The 14771-nt window shown below is 48.9% G+C and overlaps 1 protein-coding gene across 15 annotated transcripts in view; it reads left to right on the top strand.

The window, feature by feature from the left end:
• The window catches only part of ZMYND8 (zinc finger MYND-type containing 8), a 133699-nt gene that overhangs the window by 15627 nt on the left and 103301 nt on the right, over positions 1-14771 (top strand). For 14 of the 15 annotated variants that reach the window (XM_039249406.1, XM_039249410.1, XM_039249411.1 and 11 more), the window contains one exon: positions 6826-6896. The exons of the other annotated variant lie outside the window; for it this stretch is intronic. In XM_039249406.1, the coding sequence (XP_039105337.1) occupies positions 6826-6896 (71 nt within the window). Of the gene's footprint in view, positions 1-6825; positions 6897-14771 lie in introns of those variants that run through there. 15 annotated transcript variants of the gene reach the window in all.

Genomic DNA, 14771 nt, shown 5'->3' with positions numbered 1-14771 from the left:
TTGTTTAGTGTTAGCCTCAGAATTTACCCAGAAGTTCTCTACGCAGATTTCCAGCCTGAAGACCAATCTAGCCTGACCCTAAATGCTGGGAACACATTCAGTTGTTCAGTTATGCCAACTTGATGGAATCAGTGATCTTTTTTTTTTTTCCTTTAAGTTAGGCGTCCTGCCACTCACCTTTGAGCATCAGTTGGAAAACGGCTCATTGAATAACAAGATATGTACCGATTTCTAAGTTAAGGAAAGTCTGCGTGAGGCCAGCTTTTAGAGTTAAGAAGTGCAGGCAGTTAATGATGTTATGTGCCTAGGACCGAACAGTGTTACCACCCCGCACGAAGAAGTCCAGACCCTTAGCTCTTTTTCTTTGTTCTTATCTCCTGGCTGTAAATGGAAATTACATATTGAGGTTCTTGTGGCCTCCTGGGAAGCAGTATCTAATCACAAGACTTCTGGTTTGGTGCCTTCAACGTCTGCATAATGGTGTGTAACTAAGGGCAAGGCATTTATCCTCTAAAAGCGCCAAGGTCTGTTTTCCAGTGTGCAGCCCCAGCAAGTTCCCAGCCCTGGACCAAGCTGGCCACTTTTCCTCTGGTACTGTGGCCACCACCAAGCATGAGTCTGTAAAAAGTTAATTGCTTCCAAAGTAGCTTATTTTCTAGGTCCACTAAGGGGGGGGGGGGGGAGAAATGTCTGCATTGGAGCAGGACTAGGTGGGGACAGCAGTGCCAGCTCACAGAGCAGCCAGCCCAATGGGGCTCCTCTCTCCAGCTTTGAACCAATAGACTTGGAGGGAAGGTTACAGATTGACAATCGGAGTGGCCAGACTGAGAACGGGCCTTCTGGAAGTTTCTGCCATCTTTGTTCCTCTTAGGAGAAGCTGATCCCGCCAAGCTGAAGAGTGTCTCCTACATTCCATTCCTGGGGCATTCCCTCCCCCTCCCTTTTTCTTTTTCACATCAAGGTAGAGTGCTCTTTCTGCCACGGTTATACATTTCAGAGGGAGGTTCGGAACTTGGGCTCTTCTCCTTTTTCCTTCTGCCTCCTCAGCCCCAAAGAGGACGCACAGCTGCGAGGAACAAACACAGACACACTGGAGCTTTTGATTCTTCTCTCTCTCTCTTTTCTTTCTTCAAGACCCTCCAGGACGGATTCACTTTCTGCTTTGGGAAATTAAGTGGCGTTCACGTGGGGGAGGGGGAGCAAGTGCTTTTATTAGCTCCAGAAAATGGTCAGTCTTCCGTCTGTAACTAGGAATTAATTATATATAATCACTCAGTAAACTTTCTACAGAGTTTTTCTAATTGCTGTGCATGAACATAGTTAGCCTGTTGGAACCCAGTCCAGTTACTTTTGTAATTAACAGCTCAAAGATTTGAGTCAGAAAGAAAGAAACAATGGGGCCTCTTGGATTATAAATTAGGGATGAAAACAATGGCTTTTTCTTTCTCTCCTTTCTTTCTTGTAACCCCTTTTCTTTTAAACAAAACATTCCCCCTTTTTTCTTGCCCTGGGAGAACAGTGGGGAAACTTCTTCAGGTCTTAAATAGGAGGGGGCGGGGGGGGGGCAGGAGAGAAAAGGGGTCCAGGATGACAGGAACCCAGAAAACCCTTGAGGCAAAGGTGGGTTTTTAAAAAGTCCGACCACTTCAAAATGTGTGATCTCTTTGTTTCTTTGGCCTTCTTTCCCCCTCCTCTCTCCTGTGGCAGAAGCAACATTTGTCAGCTGAGAGGCCTTGGGTCTGGCTGTGCCTCTGTCTGCTTGACCCTGAAAAGAAAGATACATGCAAAAGTGTCTTCTTCGCCAGCCACCGGGCAGCAGAGATTTAGAAAGGGCATCCGTTTAGAAGTCCTCTCTCTCCTCGTTCTTAAATGCAAAACAAGTGAGGATTCACCCTTGGCTCCAGGTTGCTAAGGCTGGGCTGCCCTTCCCCCCACCCCCCACTCTCCTTCCAGATAAACAAGCGGGCGGGAGCTATGTCAGCACTGCAGCTCAGCCTGGCCGCCAGGCTGTCCCTCCTCATCAAGATTACCTACCTACCGGCCCGGCGAGGAGCCAACCACCCCGTCCTTGCCCCAGCACAGCCATGGGCACTGTGCCCTCCTTTCTCCCCTGGAGCTAAAAAGCAGTCACCTTGAACCTCCCCGCTCAGCACCAGAATGGCAAGGCCAATTCGCAGACCTGCAACAGTAAATTACATTCTCCACCACGAGGCTGCTCGTTCGGCCTCCGAAAGCGGGTGTTTGCAAGCCCCATTGTTAAATTTCGGGGCTCTGTTGGGGGTGGACAGAAACCCGATGTGTGAGTACCCCGGGCACTGGCTCAGGGACTGGTTTCACTGTCGTTTCTCTGCAGACCCGGCTTGTCTTTCCTGGAGGTGAACTGTCGGAGGGCTGGCTGGGTCTTTGGTGGCCGTTTTCAGGCTTCTTAAACAGCCTTTTGATTTTACCTTGGCCTCAGACAGGGGTGCGGCCCTTCAGCTCTGGCTTTGCAGATGACTGCTGCTGTCCTTGAAACACTTTCATTTTACCTAGCTCCTTTCTGGAATGGGTGCGAAGCTGGTTTCTAACCTATCAAGAAGGGGGCATGGTCTTCCTCCCCCTCCCCAGCTTGGCTCCCCCTTTAAACATTTTTGCATGTGGACAGACACCTGTCTGTCCGCAGTTTACGCCACCCCAGGTAATTCCCAACCTCCCACCCACCTAATTTGAGGGCCAGGGGGCCTCTCCTCCCAGCCTCCTGTTTGGAGGCTCAGGATCTAAAAGGAAAGGGTTTTCCTCAGAAACCTGTGACTTCACAAACTCCCCCTGTCATTGCAGATTTTTTTTTTTAAGCTTCTAAACGTTGGTTTGTTGGTGTCCTTTGGTTGAGCTTCTCCTAGTTCTGATATTTAGGAAGGTGGCTTTAAAACTAGCAGGGCTGCTTAAACAAGAGCTACAGCTATTGAACAAACTGCTACCATTTTAGCTTCAATACAGGAATGAGGCAGTGTTGCCAGACGCCATTTTAAGAATCCTGCATAAATAGCTTAGCTACCGATGAGTCTGCCTGTTTTAGGTGAGTGCTTATATAAAGCTCCTCTGCTAACCATTCCCTCCCCCCCCAATTTTTAAAAAAAAAATTAATTGCAGATTTAGGGAAGCATGGTTTTCTTATTTTGATGCTCACTATTTTGTGATCTAGAAGAGGAAGATGTTGTGTCTTGGGGATTAAATTTTTCTTACAGCCTGGACCAGTTTGGGATTTTGAATGAAAGTAAAAACCTACAGGAAAAGTCCTTTCGAATGATGCATGATCCTTGAATTGCCGTGCGACGATCCTCATCTGTTGAACCAGAGTCTTGTGCATGCTGGTTATATATTCTAGATGGGTTAGATATTCTTGGTTAAAAGTCAAATAGTAGGGGCACTTGGGGGAAAGAGAGATCTGGGTATTGTGTATCCAGGCATTTTCTTTTTTCTCCTCTTCTGTCAAAACTAGATGTTTTCTCTTTCTCTCTCTTTTGGAAGTGTGGAGGGGATGGCATTCCTGGGAATTACGGACCAGCCTTGAGTCCTCAGAATTAATAATCAGAAGGCTTAAAACATTCTGGAGGTTCAGCGCTTCATCTTCAACTTTTAATTGCTCTTTTTCAGTGCATGCAGGTTAAGAAGGAAGCCTGGGTTTTCTTGCTCAGGCACTGGGGGGAGAAGATCTTTTATTCTTTCTGGGACCGGATGGGAAAGTCTTGGTTGCATTTGCAGACGCTGCTGCTATTTCTTCTTTAATTACCTGAAATGTATCAGTTTGTGAAATCCACAGGCAAATGACTTAGGGTAAATGTGAGTGCAAGAAGGTGCTGGCGGTGGGAGCATATATTGTATACAGCTAGTTGGTGATGTATTTTCCTTTTGGGGTGAAAGGCTGTAGTTGGGGTTTTCAGCTAATTTTTACCCTTTTCTTTAGCTGGCCCCCAGCCTCCCAAGTGGACCTTAAAAAAAAAGTAATGTCAGTTTGAAACAAGGGTTTGTTCCATTGTTTTTGATTTAACTAATCGGGGTTGCTGGAAGCTAGCAGATAGAAAAGATGCTGTATTTATTCTACAACTTGAATGTGTTATGACAGGAGTTAAAAATCTTTCCTCCAGGTGCAGCTGGCTTCTCTTTTTAAGAATTATTTGACTTTTTTTTTTTCTCCTCCAAATGACTGAACAGTTTTTAACCTAAATTGACCACGATCTGTGGGGGCATTCATACCAGGTACAGAGCTTTTGGTATAAGATTCATAATTTTCTCCCTAACAACATACTAGTGCTTAACACTGAACCAAAAAGAAAAAAAAATCAAAAAACAAAACAAAGCAAAACAAAAAAAAAAAAACAACAACCAAAAACCCTGAGATCAGTGGGGTAGAAAAAGGAAGTCCCTTTAGATGTGGCTATTCAAAATGACTCATTTTGCATTCTGGTCTTTGCGCTTATAAATGAAGTTTTTTCCCTTTTAATGCATAGACACTGCAATTTCCTTTAGTCAAATGCAAGTTATTGTGTGTGCGTGTGTGTGTGCGTGCGCGCGCGTGGGTGCGTGCAGGGGCTCCCTTTGAAAGGATGGCTTGCCGATCTGCAAAAAAGATGGGTTTCTGAAATCATGCTTGAAATTCCTGGGTGAAGCTGGTGGTGCTGTTGGTAAAGTGGGGTGATTATGCTGCCTACTTGGAGGACTTGGAAAGATAAAACCGCTTCAACCCTCCCCCCCCATTTCTGTAGCAGCAAATAGCCACCACCTAACTAGTTTGCATTTTCCTAGCTTCTCTGCAGCACCCCTGCCTGAAGGGCTGTGTGCCTCTAAGCCAAAATAATTGTTCTCTTGAATACAGTCCCTCCTCCATGATCAATACACCTTTGAATGTTTTCATCACCGCAGAACTCCTTCAAGTGGGTTTTGGGGGCTCTGTTTTGCATAATCGTTTTCTCCCTGGACGTTTTGGTTGCATCCCAGATGAGCGTTTTCTCTGTCACTCAACATGGGGAATCGGGGGCAGGAAGTTTAGGATTTCACATACTTCATGCTAGAGAGGGAAACAGAATTCTAGTTGCTAGGAAGATCAAGGTTGCTGTTTGTTCCTTTCAGGTTGATCATCCAACCCGTCTCTGAAGAGCTGCTTGGGGTTTTTTATGGAAATGTATTTCCAGTCACCCCAGGCAAGAAACCATTAGTACCCATTGGGACAATGTGTGTGTGTTGTAGGGAGGATGTTTCCCCGAGTGAGAGTGTTTGTCTCTGAAGTTGGGCTAAAGAAGTATCCTCCTTACGATCCCCTTCCGCAGATCACCTTGTAATAAATACTGCATGTTAGGGCAGTGTTTACATTTAAGAGTCCGTTCCTGATGGGAAACCATTTGTGACAACATGTCCGTCGTTTCTTTGGGGATTTGTGTCGCAGGCTTTCTCTACAGATGCAGTTGTTAATAGGGTTGCATATCAGAGAGCAAAATGTGTTACTATTCCAACCAGTTTTAAACTACCTTTATTCTCTCTGTGGGGACTAGTTAAGGTTGAGGTGTGCAAGTTCTTCTCATTTTCCTCTGAGCCATAAATTCTTTCTGTCTGGTTCTTATCGTGAATCTCCTTCCCTTATGATGGCCCTCGCCTAACACCATCTCTGTTGACCCTGACGTTCCAGGCCTTTTTGGACTCTTTTGTCTTGTCACAGGCTCAGACCATGGAACACAGAAGGGACATTCTAATCCTTCCTCTCTCACTTAGCCCTCCCTCCAGTCCTGGCTTTGCGTCTTCCAAATGGAAAATTCCAGCCGTATCATGGGTGATGCACCCATTTCTTCCTGGTGAACCACAGACTGATGGAATTGCAGCTGGAGTGCTTGCTCATATTCTTATCATTTCGGGGTCACCCTGAATGCTTGGCAAGTCCCAGCACCTCAAACATTTTGCACCTATGAAAGCACAACTCTCCCGGCTTGCCTGGGAGGTGTGCGGGGGGGGGGGGGGCGGCGGAGCACATGAAATGGTCTCACTCTATTCAACAGGAGTTCCAGCCGGAGAGAGAGAGAAGATTCTGGTAGACCTTCCCAGCCAAGGGGCCTGCTCCCCTCCCCCTCCAACCCCCAACTCTCAGTCTGTCTCTTAAATAATCCTTCCTCATTCCACTTTTGTGGTGGGGGATAATTAGTCACAGCTCAGGAGTGCTGAATGCCTTCTCTGGGGAAACATGGGGGGGGTGGACACCCCAAGCCTGATTCGTGGGATGAGTTCTCTTGGTTTGAATGCTTGCAGACTGGGCCTTCTGCTGCTAACCTGGGCATATTTGTTCACTTTGCAATGTAACATATATGTATTTTTTCATGTTCCCGCCTCATCAAGGAATGCTAAGATTTAGCCGAGAGGTCTGTGCAAGGCTCTCCCTGCCCTGCAGAATTCCACGATCAGAACTCAGGGTACCCTGTGAACCATCTCTAACCTGAACCCAGTGTTAACAAGAAACGTGTTTACTCGCCGGCTGGGCTCTCATTGGCTCACGGGGGCAGATTGTAATTGTGTGTCTAAAAAAATGCTTTTTTTTGCACGCCCCCTCCCCCCACAGCATGACAACTGGGATAGTAATTTGACTTAAAAAAAGAACAACCCAGTGGTTAGAAAAACCCCTTTAGGAGTCTTAACACTTTGTTTGAAAATCCAACGTGGGTTTCTTCCCCACCCCCCACCCCCAGCCCTGCAGAAGGGTGGGGGACTGGCTTAAATGTGGGTTTGTTGTTAGAACTTCTAAATAGCTGTCCCCACGGGGCAAGTTCTCAGTCTACCTAAACGTGACCATAATTTGCTCTGTTTCAGCTTGGCTGAAGAGGAAATAAAAACAGAACAGGAGGCGGTAGAGGGCATGGATATCTCTACTCGCTCCAAAGGTGAGTAAAAATCTTGTATTCTCTCTTCCAGAGCAGAGGAGGAAATTGGAATTTCTTTTTCTAGTTGTTGTGGTGCAGTGAAGTGTGGCTCTCGCATCCGAGGCCCTGACACTCCTCCGATTCTGAGACGAGGAGCCTTTGATTGATGGACCTCATTTGTAGAGAAATTCCCTCCTTTGCTTTCCTTTCCTGTGTGTGCCTGTGCAGGTAAACTGACCTGTCACGACAGTAAATTTGACGCATGTGTCGTGACTGAGGGAGGAGGGGCTGGCTGTCTCTCTGCAGGGTGACTTTCAGGAATTCAGAGTTTAAATAAAGCATGTTCTGGAAGTAGTGGGAGTGTCCGGCCGCTGCTGGGTTTCTGATTCTAATAAACAAGCCTCCTTGGAATCACAGAAGTGGAACAAAGCTGGCCCTCTTCTTGAAAAACGGTGGTCTTGGTAGAGATAAAGAGGAAACAGGACTTTCTGGAATGCTGGGGCCAGCCTTTGTATTTCGGACAAACTTGAGCAAATGAGAGCAAACACGGGTTTAATTCAGATTCCTGCTTCTAATTGTGAGATTGGCACTTTTCTTTTGGTCTGTGTGAGATTGTAGGAGGCTTCCCAGGAGGAAGTAGTTCCTCACTTTTGCCTTTAGGGTGTTTTTAGGAATGAGCTACTGCAGTGTTTTCCACATCTTCCGGTTGATGAAAATGCTCATCTACAAACTTAATGTTTGTACCAAGGTGGTGGTACTCCTTCAGCAAGTCACTGTCTGCTCTGAGCTGAGGGTCATAGGGGAGGTGAGAAAGGCTGGAGAGAAAGTTATTGCAGACTGCCAGGAAGATTCGAGATCTTTCTAGAATCCAGCTAGACAGCATTAGAGGAAGTAGTTCCCTAGAGGCATCTGAAACATCAAAGCTTTCTGAGGAGTTTTCTAAGATATCCCTGTCATTTGGGGCAAAAATGAGGGTCAGAGAGTGACTCCAGAAGTGAAAGCTGTCCTTTGTTGGGGCCTGGCCTGACAGATGGGGGGGGGGGCACCAGCATGGTTCAGGGACTGGGGGGGGTGCCTGTGCTGAGAAGGCCAGGCTTCTGGGAGGGTGGTCTGTGCCTGGGGGGTGGAGCACACCCAGGATCTCAGGAGGTTGGGCCTAGTCTGCGGGGCCTTCATCACCACCCCCCTGCCTCACCCTGGGCCCCCCTCCCCCAGGCTAGCAGCACCTGTAATGGTAAGGAGAACTATGGCGGAGTTTGAGCAGGGAAAGAGCTTTCCTGAGGAGGTGTTTTGAGACAGTTGCTGCCGAGGGAGCTCCTCCCAGTCCCCTTGTGGTCAGAATGGAATGTGGAAAGAAAGCCCAGAGAATGGGTGGGGGTGGGGTGGGGCAGGGTGGGGGGTGTCTTTGTTCTCCCTCTGCTCCTCACCTGCACACTTGCAGTCTTTGTCCCTTCACGTTCTTATCTTTATTTATTTAACATTTTTTAATGTTTGTTTATTTTTGAGAGATAGAGCCTGAGCGGGGGAGGGGGGGAGAGAGAGAGAGAGAGAGGGAGAGGGAGGGAGAGAGAGAGACAGACAAAGACAATCTGAAGCAGGCTTCAGGCTCTGAGCTATCAGCACAGAGCCCAACACGGGGCTCGAACTCACAGACCGCAAGATCATGACCTGAGCCCAAGTCAGAGGCTTAACTTACGCCCCACACTCTTCTCTAAAATGGGATGTTGGATGAGATTCTATGATTCCTTCTACCTTGGGCTTTTCCTGTAGAAATAATGCACACGGATAGTTTGTACTGGGAGTCTTGTTGCATTTTCTTCCAGTCCCCTTAGGAGGTGGGGGGGGGCATTCCCCCTTTGCAGATGAGGACACTGAGGCTCTGAATGACAACATTTCACAGGTAGTCAGTTTAGGATGTGGTGGAACCGAGGCGAGGCTCTGCCACCAACGAGGCCCTTCCTTCCCTGGGCGCTTGGCGCCTGCAAGGTCCCATGGCCTTGTTGTGGCTTTGGGATCATCAGCCAGGGCGGGAGGCTCACTCTGCTCAGGCCTTCCCTGCCCCGTGCGGGAGAGCCCTCCTCTTCTCTTCTTACAGCCCCCGGGGGCTCCTAGAGCTTCCAGGTTGCACCACCTGAAGTGGTCACTCTGCAGTGACCATTGTCCTTTGCTCTCATGGCCCCACTCTGGTCCTGTCCCCCCAGGAGCTAGGGTGCTCTTAGAAAACAGGTCACATCTTGTTCCTCTTGACCTACCTACCTGGGTCGGGCCATCTGCCTTCTTTTTACCCGGTGACCTCCGTTCCCCTCAACCATTGCTCTCCCTGGCTCTGCTTGAGCACCCCTGTCTCCTTCCCCTCTGGTCCCTCTCGGGGCCCTGTGTGTCTTGTGTCTTTGGCTGGGAACATGCTACTCTGGGTCTTGCTGGCTATTTCTCATCTCTCAGATCATCTCAGACGTCCTCTCCCGGATGCCTTCGGTGTTGATCCAGTCCAAAGGAGCCATTCCATCATTTTCTGTTATATTTTAAAAAGTGGCTTCTAATTCCAGAGCAGTTTTAGATTTCCGGGTAAGTTGGGAAGATGGCGACAAGGGTTGCCACGTCGCCCCACCGAGTCCCCACGCACATACCCGCACCCAGATAGCGGTTCCCCGTTACTAACATGGCGCGTGAGCGTGGTGCGCTTGGCGCAGTTCACACATCTGTATTGATTGGTTTGTCGTTACCAACTGAAGTTCGTACTTTGTTCACATTCCCTTGGCTTTTCTGCCGAGGTGGCTCTTCTGTTCCGAGATCCCACCCAGTAAGCCAGGTTTAATGGAGTTATGTCTCCTTGTCTCCTCTTGGCTGTCCCAGTTTCTCAGATGTCCCTCGTTTCTGATGACCTTGATAGTTTTGAGGAGTACTGCTCAGGGTATTTTGTGGACTGCCCCTTGGTTGGGATTTATCTGACGTTTCTCTCGAGACTAGACTCCGGTAGGCTGGGATCGCAGGCTTTAGGGGAGGAAGACAGCAGGGTAAAGTACCATTTTCATCCCATCACATCAAGGGTGCATGTTACCGATGTGACTTATCGCTGGTGATGTTGATCTTGACCACCTGGCTGAGGTCATGTTTGTTAGGTCACCACCCTCTTGTGCTGTACACTTTGTAATGAAGTCATGAAGCCCACCCACACCTAGCGCATAGGGAGTACACTCTGCCTCCTTCAGGCCAGAGGATGTGCACAAATTATTTGGAGTTTTTCTCTCTGAGAGATTTGTCCATTCTCCTCAGTTATTTGTTATTCAGTCGTTTATCACAGCGTGGACTCCATTATTATTAGTTTAAAATTTTTCCTTATTTATTGTTTTTCTCAGAAGTTTATTTTGAGAGAGAGAGTGTGAGTCGGGGAGGCCTACCGAGGGGCAGAGAATCCCAGGCAGGCCCTGCAGTGTCTGTGCAGAGCCCACGTGGGGCTTGAACTCACAAACCCCGGGATCATGACCTAAGATCAAGAGTTGGATGCTTAACTGACTGAGCCACCCAAGGCCCCTAAAGTCCATTTGTTTTTGGGAAAGAGAGAGTGAGAGCAAGTATGAGTGGGGGCGAGCAGAGAGAGAAAGAGAGAGAATCCCAAGTAGGCTCTGTGAGGCCAGCACAGAGCGCAACTCAGCTTGATCTCACAAACAGCGAGATCATGACCTCAGCTGAAATCAAGAGTCGGGGACTTGCTTAATGGACTGAGTCACCCAGGTGTCCGTGGACTCATTTATTTTAAACTTTAGTTGCAGTCCAGTACTATTTTTTATTTTGTTGGTCAAGGTGTTCTGTCTGTGGGAGGTTTCTGGCTGGCTGGCTCAGTTGGTGGAGCGTTACAACTCTCGATCTCAGGTTTGTGAGTTCAAGCTGCATCGTGGGTGCAGAGATTATTAAAAAAGTTCCAGCTTTGGCTGTTGAGAGCTCTTCCAGGTGACTCCTGTGTCCCTTTGACATCCGTGGGGTTGATTGATTGAACCCTTTCTTTTCGTCACTACAAGATGTGCTAGGCTCATCTTGTAGATTTCCCGCCTTGGTCCTATGGCTGGCCATTCCCCCAAGGCACCCTGGTTCCTTTTATTGGTGAGTGGCATTGGGTCCTCAGTGCGCTCGTTGCTTCGGGGATGTCTTTGTTTCTTGTTCCTCTAGGACGACAGAACAGGGAAACACGCATGTGTACCGACCCGTATGTATATACACATCTATGAAGATTTCTCTCTGTGTCTACGTTAAACTAAACACGAGTTCGTACACTTGTCTCAAATTGTGATCTGTGACCACGTGGATCTTTCCAGCCTTCTCTCTTCTTGTCTAGAACTTCTTCACTCCCGTTCTGAGAAAGCTGCCTCTCACCATCTGCCGTTTGTTTACTATTTTCTGGTACATTTTAAATCTTATCGTTGGCGTACAGCTTGGTGGACTTAATTACTGTGGGACCACAACCCAGATCCAGAGACTTGAACATGGTATTCCAGAAGATTCTTCACGCTCACTCCAGATTGTCTTTATAGCTTTGTTCATGACCTTGTACTTCTTACTTTATTATTTTTTTTACTGTTTATTTTTTTTGAGAGAGAGAGAGAGATGGAGTGAGTGGGGGAAGGGCAGAGAGAGAAAGAGGAACAGAGGATCCAAAGTGGTCTCTATCCAGAGAGCAGCGAGCTCCTACGCGGGGCTTGAACTCACGAACCGCGAGATCATGACCTGAGCCAAAGTTGGACGCTTAACTGACTGAGCCACCCAGGTGCCCCCTTATTTATTTGTTTGTTGATGGTCTTTGCTGAAACGTTGTCTCCTCTCCCCGGGTCCTAGACCCCAGACCGCTATGCTCAGCCACTTCCTTCTGTCCAAGAGGCAGGGCCCGGTGGCTTAGAGGTTTTAAAACACCTCTTCTAGAGCCAGACTCCCTGGATTCACACTGTGGCCTGCCCCCTGCCTAGCTGGGTTATTCTTTGTGGCTCACTTTCCTCTTATCCACGGGGAGGGAAAAGCCCCAGAGCGTTGTGCTGAAGGATTAAATCTGCTCGCACACACAGGGTGCTCAAAACTGGGCCACTGTGCCTGCTCGGAAAGTTCGCCGGGATTACATTCAGCAGGAGGAGGGATGAGCTTGTATTGAGAAGCCTTTTGGGTGAAAGCCCCACTTACCACGTGTTACGACGCCCCCCACACGCCCCCCAGGTATAACTGACAGGAGGGGCGTGTGGAGAGGCGGAAACCAGGCCTGGACTGTGAGGAATTGCAGGCTTCCCAGCAGGTGGGCTCAGGATAGGCTGTCCGTCCTTGGCCTCTGTGACCCTTGAAGAAAGCTCGTCTGCAGCCTGTTTGGCCTGATTTTCCCAGGGCCTTTGGGGCCTTTGCTGTGGTGAGGAAACCATGATGGGGAACAGAAGGCGTCACTGGTTTTGAGGGAGACCTTTCTCTCCTCCCAGGGACTGCCTTGCATGGCTGTCTTTGTGTGGAACTGAGCTCCTGTCTTCCGGGGTTGGGTGGCCGGTGACTGGCTGCTCTTGTGTCCAGAGCCTTGGGTGGGTCAGGCGAATAAGTTCCATTCACAGAGGCCTGAAGTTAGAATACTGGGTTCCTCAGGTCCTTTTTTTCCCTTTTTTTTCATGTTTATGTATTTATTTTGAGAAGAGCTTGTGAGCGAGTGGGCAAGGGGCAGAGAGAGAGAGAGAGGGAGGGAGATAAACCCCAGCAGCCTCCACATTGTCAGCCCAGAGCCCAATACAGGACTTGATCCCACTAACCGTGAGATCGTGACTTGAGCTGAAATAAGAGTCCTTGGATGCCCAACAGACTGAGCCACCCAGGGGGCCCCGCTCAGATTCTGAGAGCTGAGGTCAGCGCGGTCAAAATGGCAGTCAAAATGGCGTGCTTTCAAAGGCCGATGGGGACAACGGCTTATCTTCCCTTCCACTCCTAATTATCTCTGAGTCCACGTGGGGTCATCTAGATCCCTCCAACACGTTACTTACTTCTCCAGCCTGCTTTTCTTGTGGTTTGGGGAAATTCAGTGCTTTGGTCCCCAAACGACATCATTTGGGTGGGAGTTTTTGGTTGTGAGCCGCAGAAGCCAGTTCTCGTTGGTTGGAGCAGGAAAGGGGTGGACTGGAAGGTGGTCACTTGGCTCATGGGGCTGATGGAGAGGCTGGAGGTCCTGGGGCTGCTCTGGGGAGCAGAGCCAGTACACGGCCTCCTCAAGGTCAACAGGACAAGGTCCTCTGGGAGAGTCGCTCATCTTGTCTCATGCATCTGCCCTTTGGCCGGGGAAGGGCCAGTGTCTGGACCCCTGAACCCACCACCTGCCCCCTCCAGGGAGGAGATAATTCCTTAGGAGCTGACGTGGCCACTCGGGCATCTTGGGAAACCGGCCCCATTATTCCCCACTTGGAGGCGGAGAGCAGGCCCCGAACTGTACTCTGCTTGGGAAACTGAGAAACTCCAATAATTGGCTCGCAGTTTTTAAATTCCGTTCCGACATCTAGTTCATATGAGCCTTCAGGTTCTCTAACTAAATTTCATTTTTTAAAAACTTTATTAAAAGAATTTTTTTTTAACGTTTGTTTATTTTTGAGAGAGAGAGAGAGAGAGCGAGCAAGCAGGGGAGGTGCAGAGAAAGAGGGAGACATAGAATCTGAAACAGGCTCCAGGCTCTGAGCTGTCAGCACAGAACCCGACGCGGGCCTTAAACCCACAGACTATGAGATCATGACCTGAGCCTAAGTCAGATGCTCAACCGATGGAGCCACCCAGGCGCCCCTAACTAAATTACATTTTGTATACCCATGACATGTATTCATTTATTAACTGAGTAATTCCCAAGCCAGTCATTGCCATTACCCCAGCCTTGGCATTTTACCGGAGTGTTTTAGTTCCTGGAGACAAAGCTTTTGAGCTTTCAAGGTATCAGATTGACGTTTGTGTCTGAGGTAATGATCTGAAAGAGCGGAAGTACCACCTAGATGCCAGGTGTGTTTATCTGTTTCAAACTTTCTGAGTACTTATAAGGTGTCTGGAATCCGATGCAAATGACTTCATTTGGCTTTTCTAATCCTGCTTTGATGTCGGTGTGTTGTTATGATACTCCCATTTTACAGTTTAGGAAACTGAGGCTCAGTGGGATTCATGGAGTAGCGAAGCGGAGAACTGGGGTCAGGTTTCATCTCGGAGTCTGATCCTCTGACCATAGCCATGAGCTCTAGCCCAGGGATGCCAGGTCAGCTGTCTGCCGGTAGAGGAGTGAGATTAGCGGGCTGCACCTAGAGGTGCCGGGACCTTTGAGCAGGAGTGTGCCTCCTGTCACGCGGGAGGATGCAGCCCTCTGACTGCTGACCAGCAGGAAGATGTCTCATCTGTGTTGCCAGCATTTCCGCCCCCCTGTAAAATTGCCTGACTTTTAAATGTGGTTTGTGCCGGCCAGTTTCGACCATGCACGAACCCAACAGCACACATCTCCGGGTCAGGAGTGGCCTGTCAGTTTGCATTCTGCGCACAAGACTGGTCACAGCACAGCTCCTTGCAGGGTTTTGGCCACACCGGGCATGACTCAGAGCGAACCCCTCCAAGGCCAGGGATCTGCAGTCTGAAAAATGACGGTCTCCGCGAGTTCGTGTCTCTGTACAAAGGCCGCTTTGCCCCTCGACCCTGCCGTGTGCGTGTTCTGCGGTAACGGCTGTGGGGTGTGGCCGCCTGGCCGCCGGAGCTGATACCATTTTTAAAAGTGTCTGTGTCATGTCACCCACAAGAGGGGACAGAGCCGCTTGGAAACCGCACACAGGTTTCGGCGGAAGCTGGAGACAGGAAAATCTTGCACAGTATCATTCTTGCTGAGATGTGCCAGGGTGAGGGATGCTGGAGAATACACAATTACAGCAATTT

This window comes from Hyaena hyaena, unplaced genomic scaffold (assembly GCF_003009895.1).
Source record: "Hyaena hyaena isolate Hyena2069 unplaced genomic scaffold, ASM300989v1 scaffold_335, whole genome shotgun sequence".
Taxonomy (NCBI): domain Eukaryota; kingdom Metazoa; phylum Chordata; class Mammalia; order Carnivora; family Hyaenidae; genus Hyaena; species Hyaena hyaena.
Note: the sequence above shows the minus strand (reverse complement) of the source record. Positions and strands in the feature narration are given on the sequence as shown.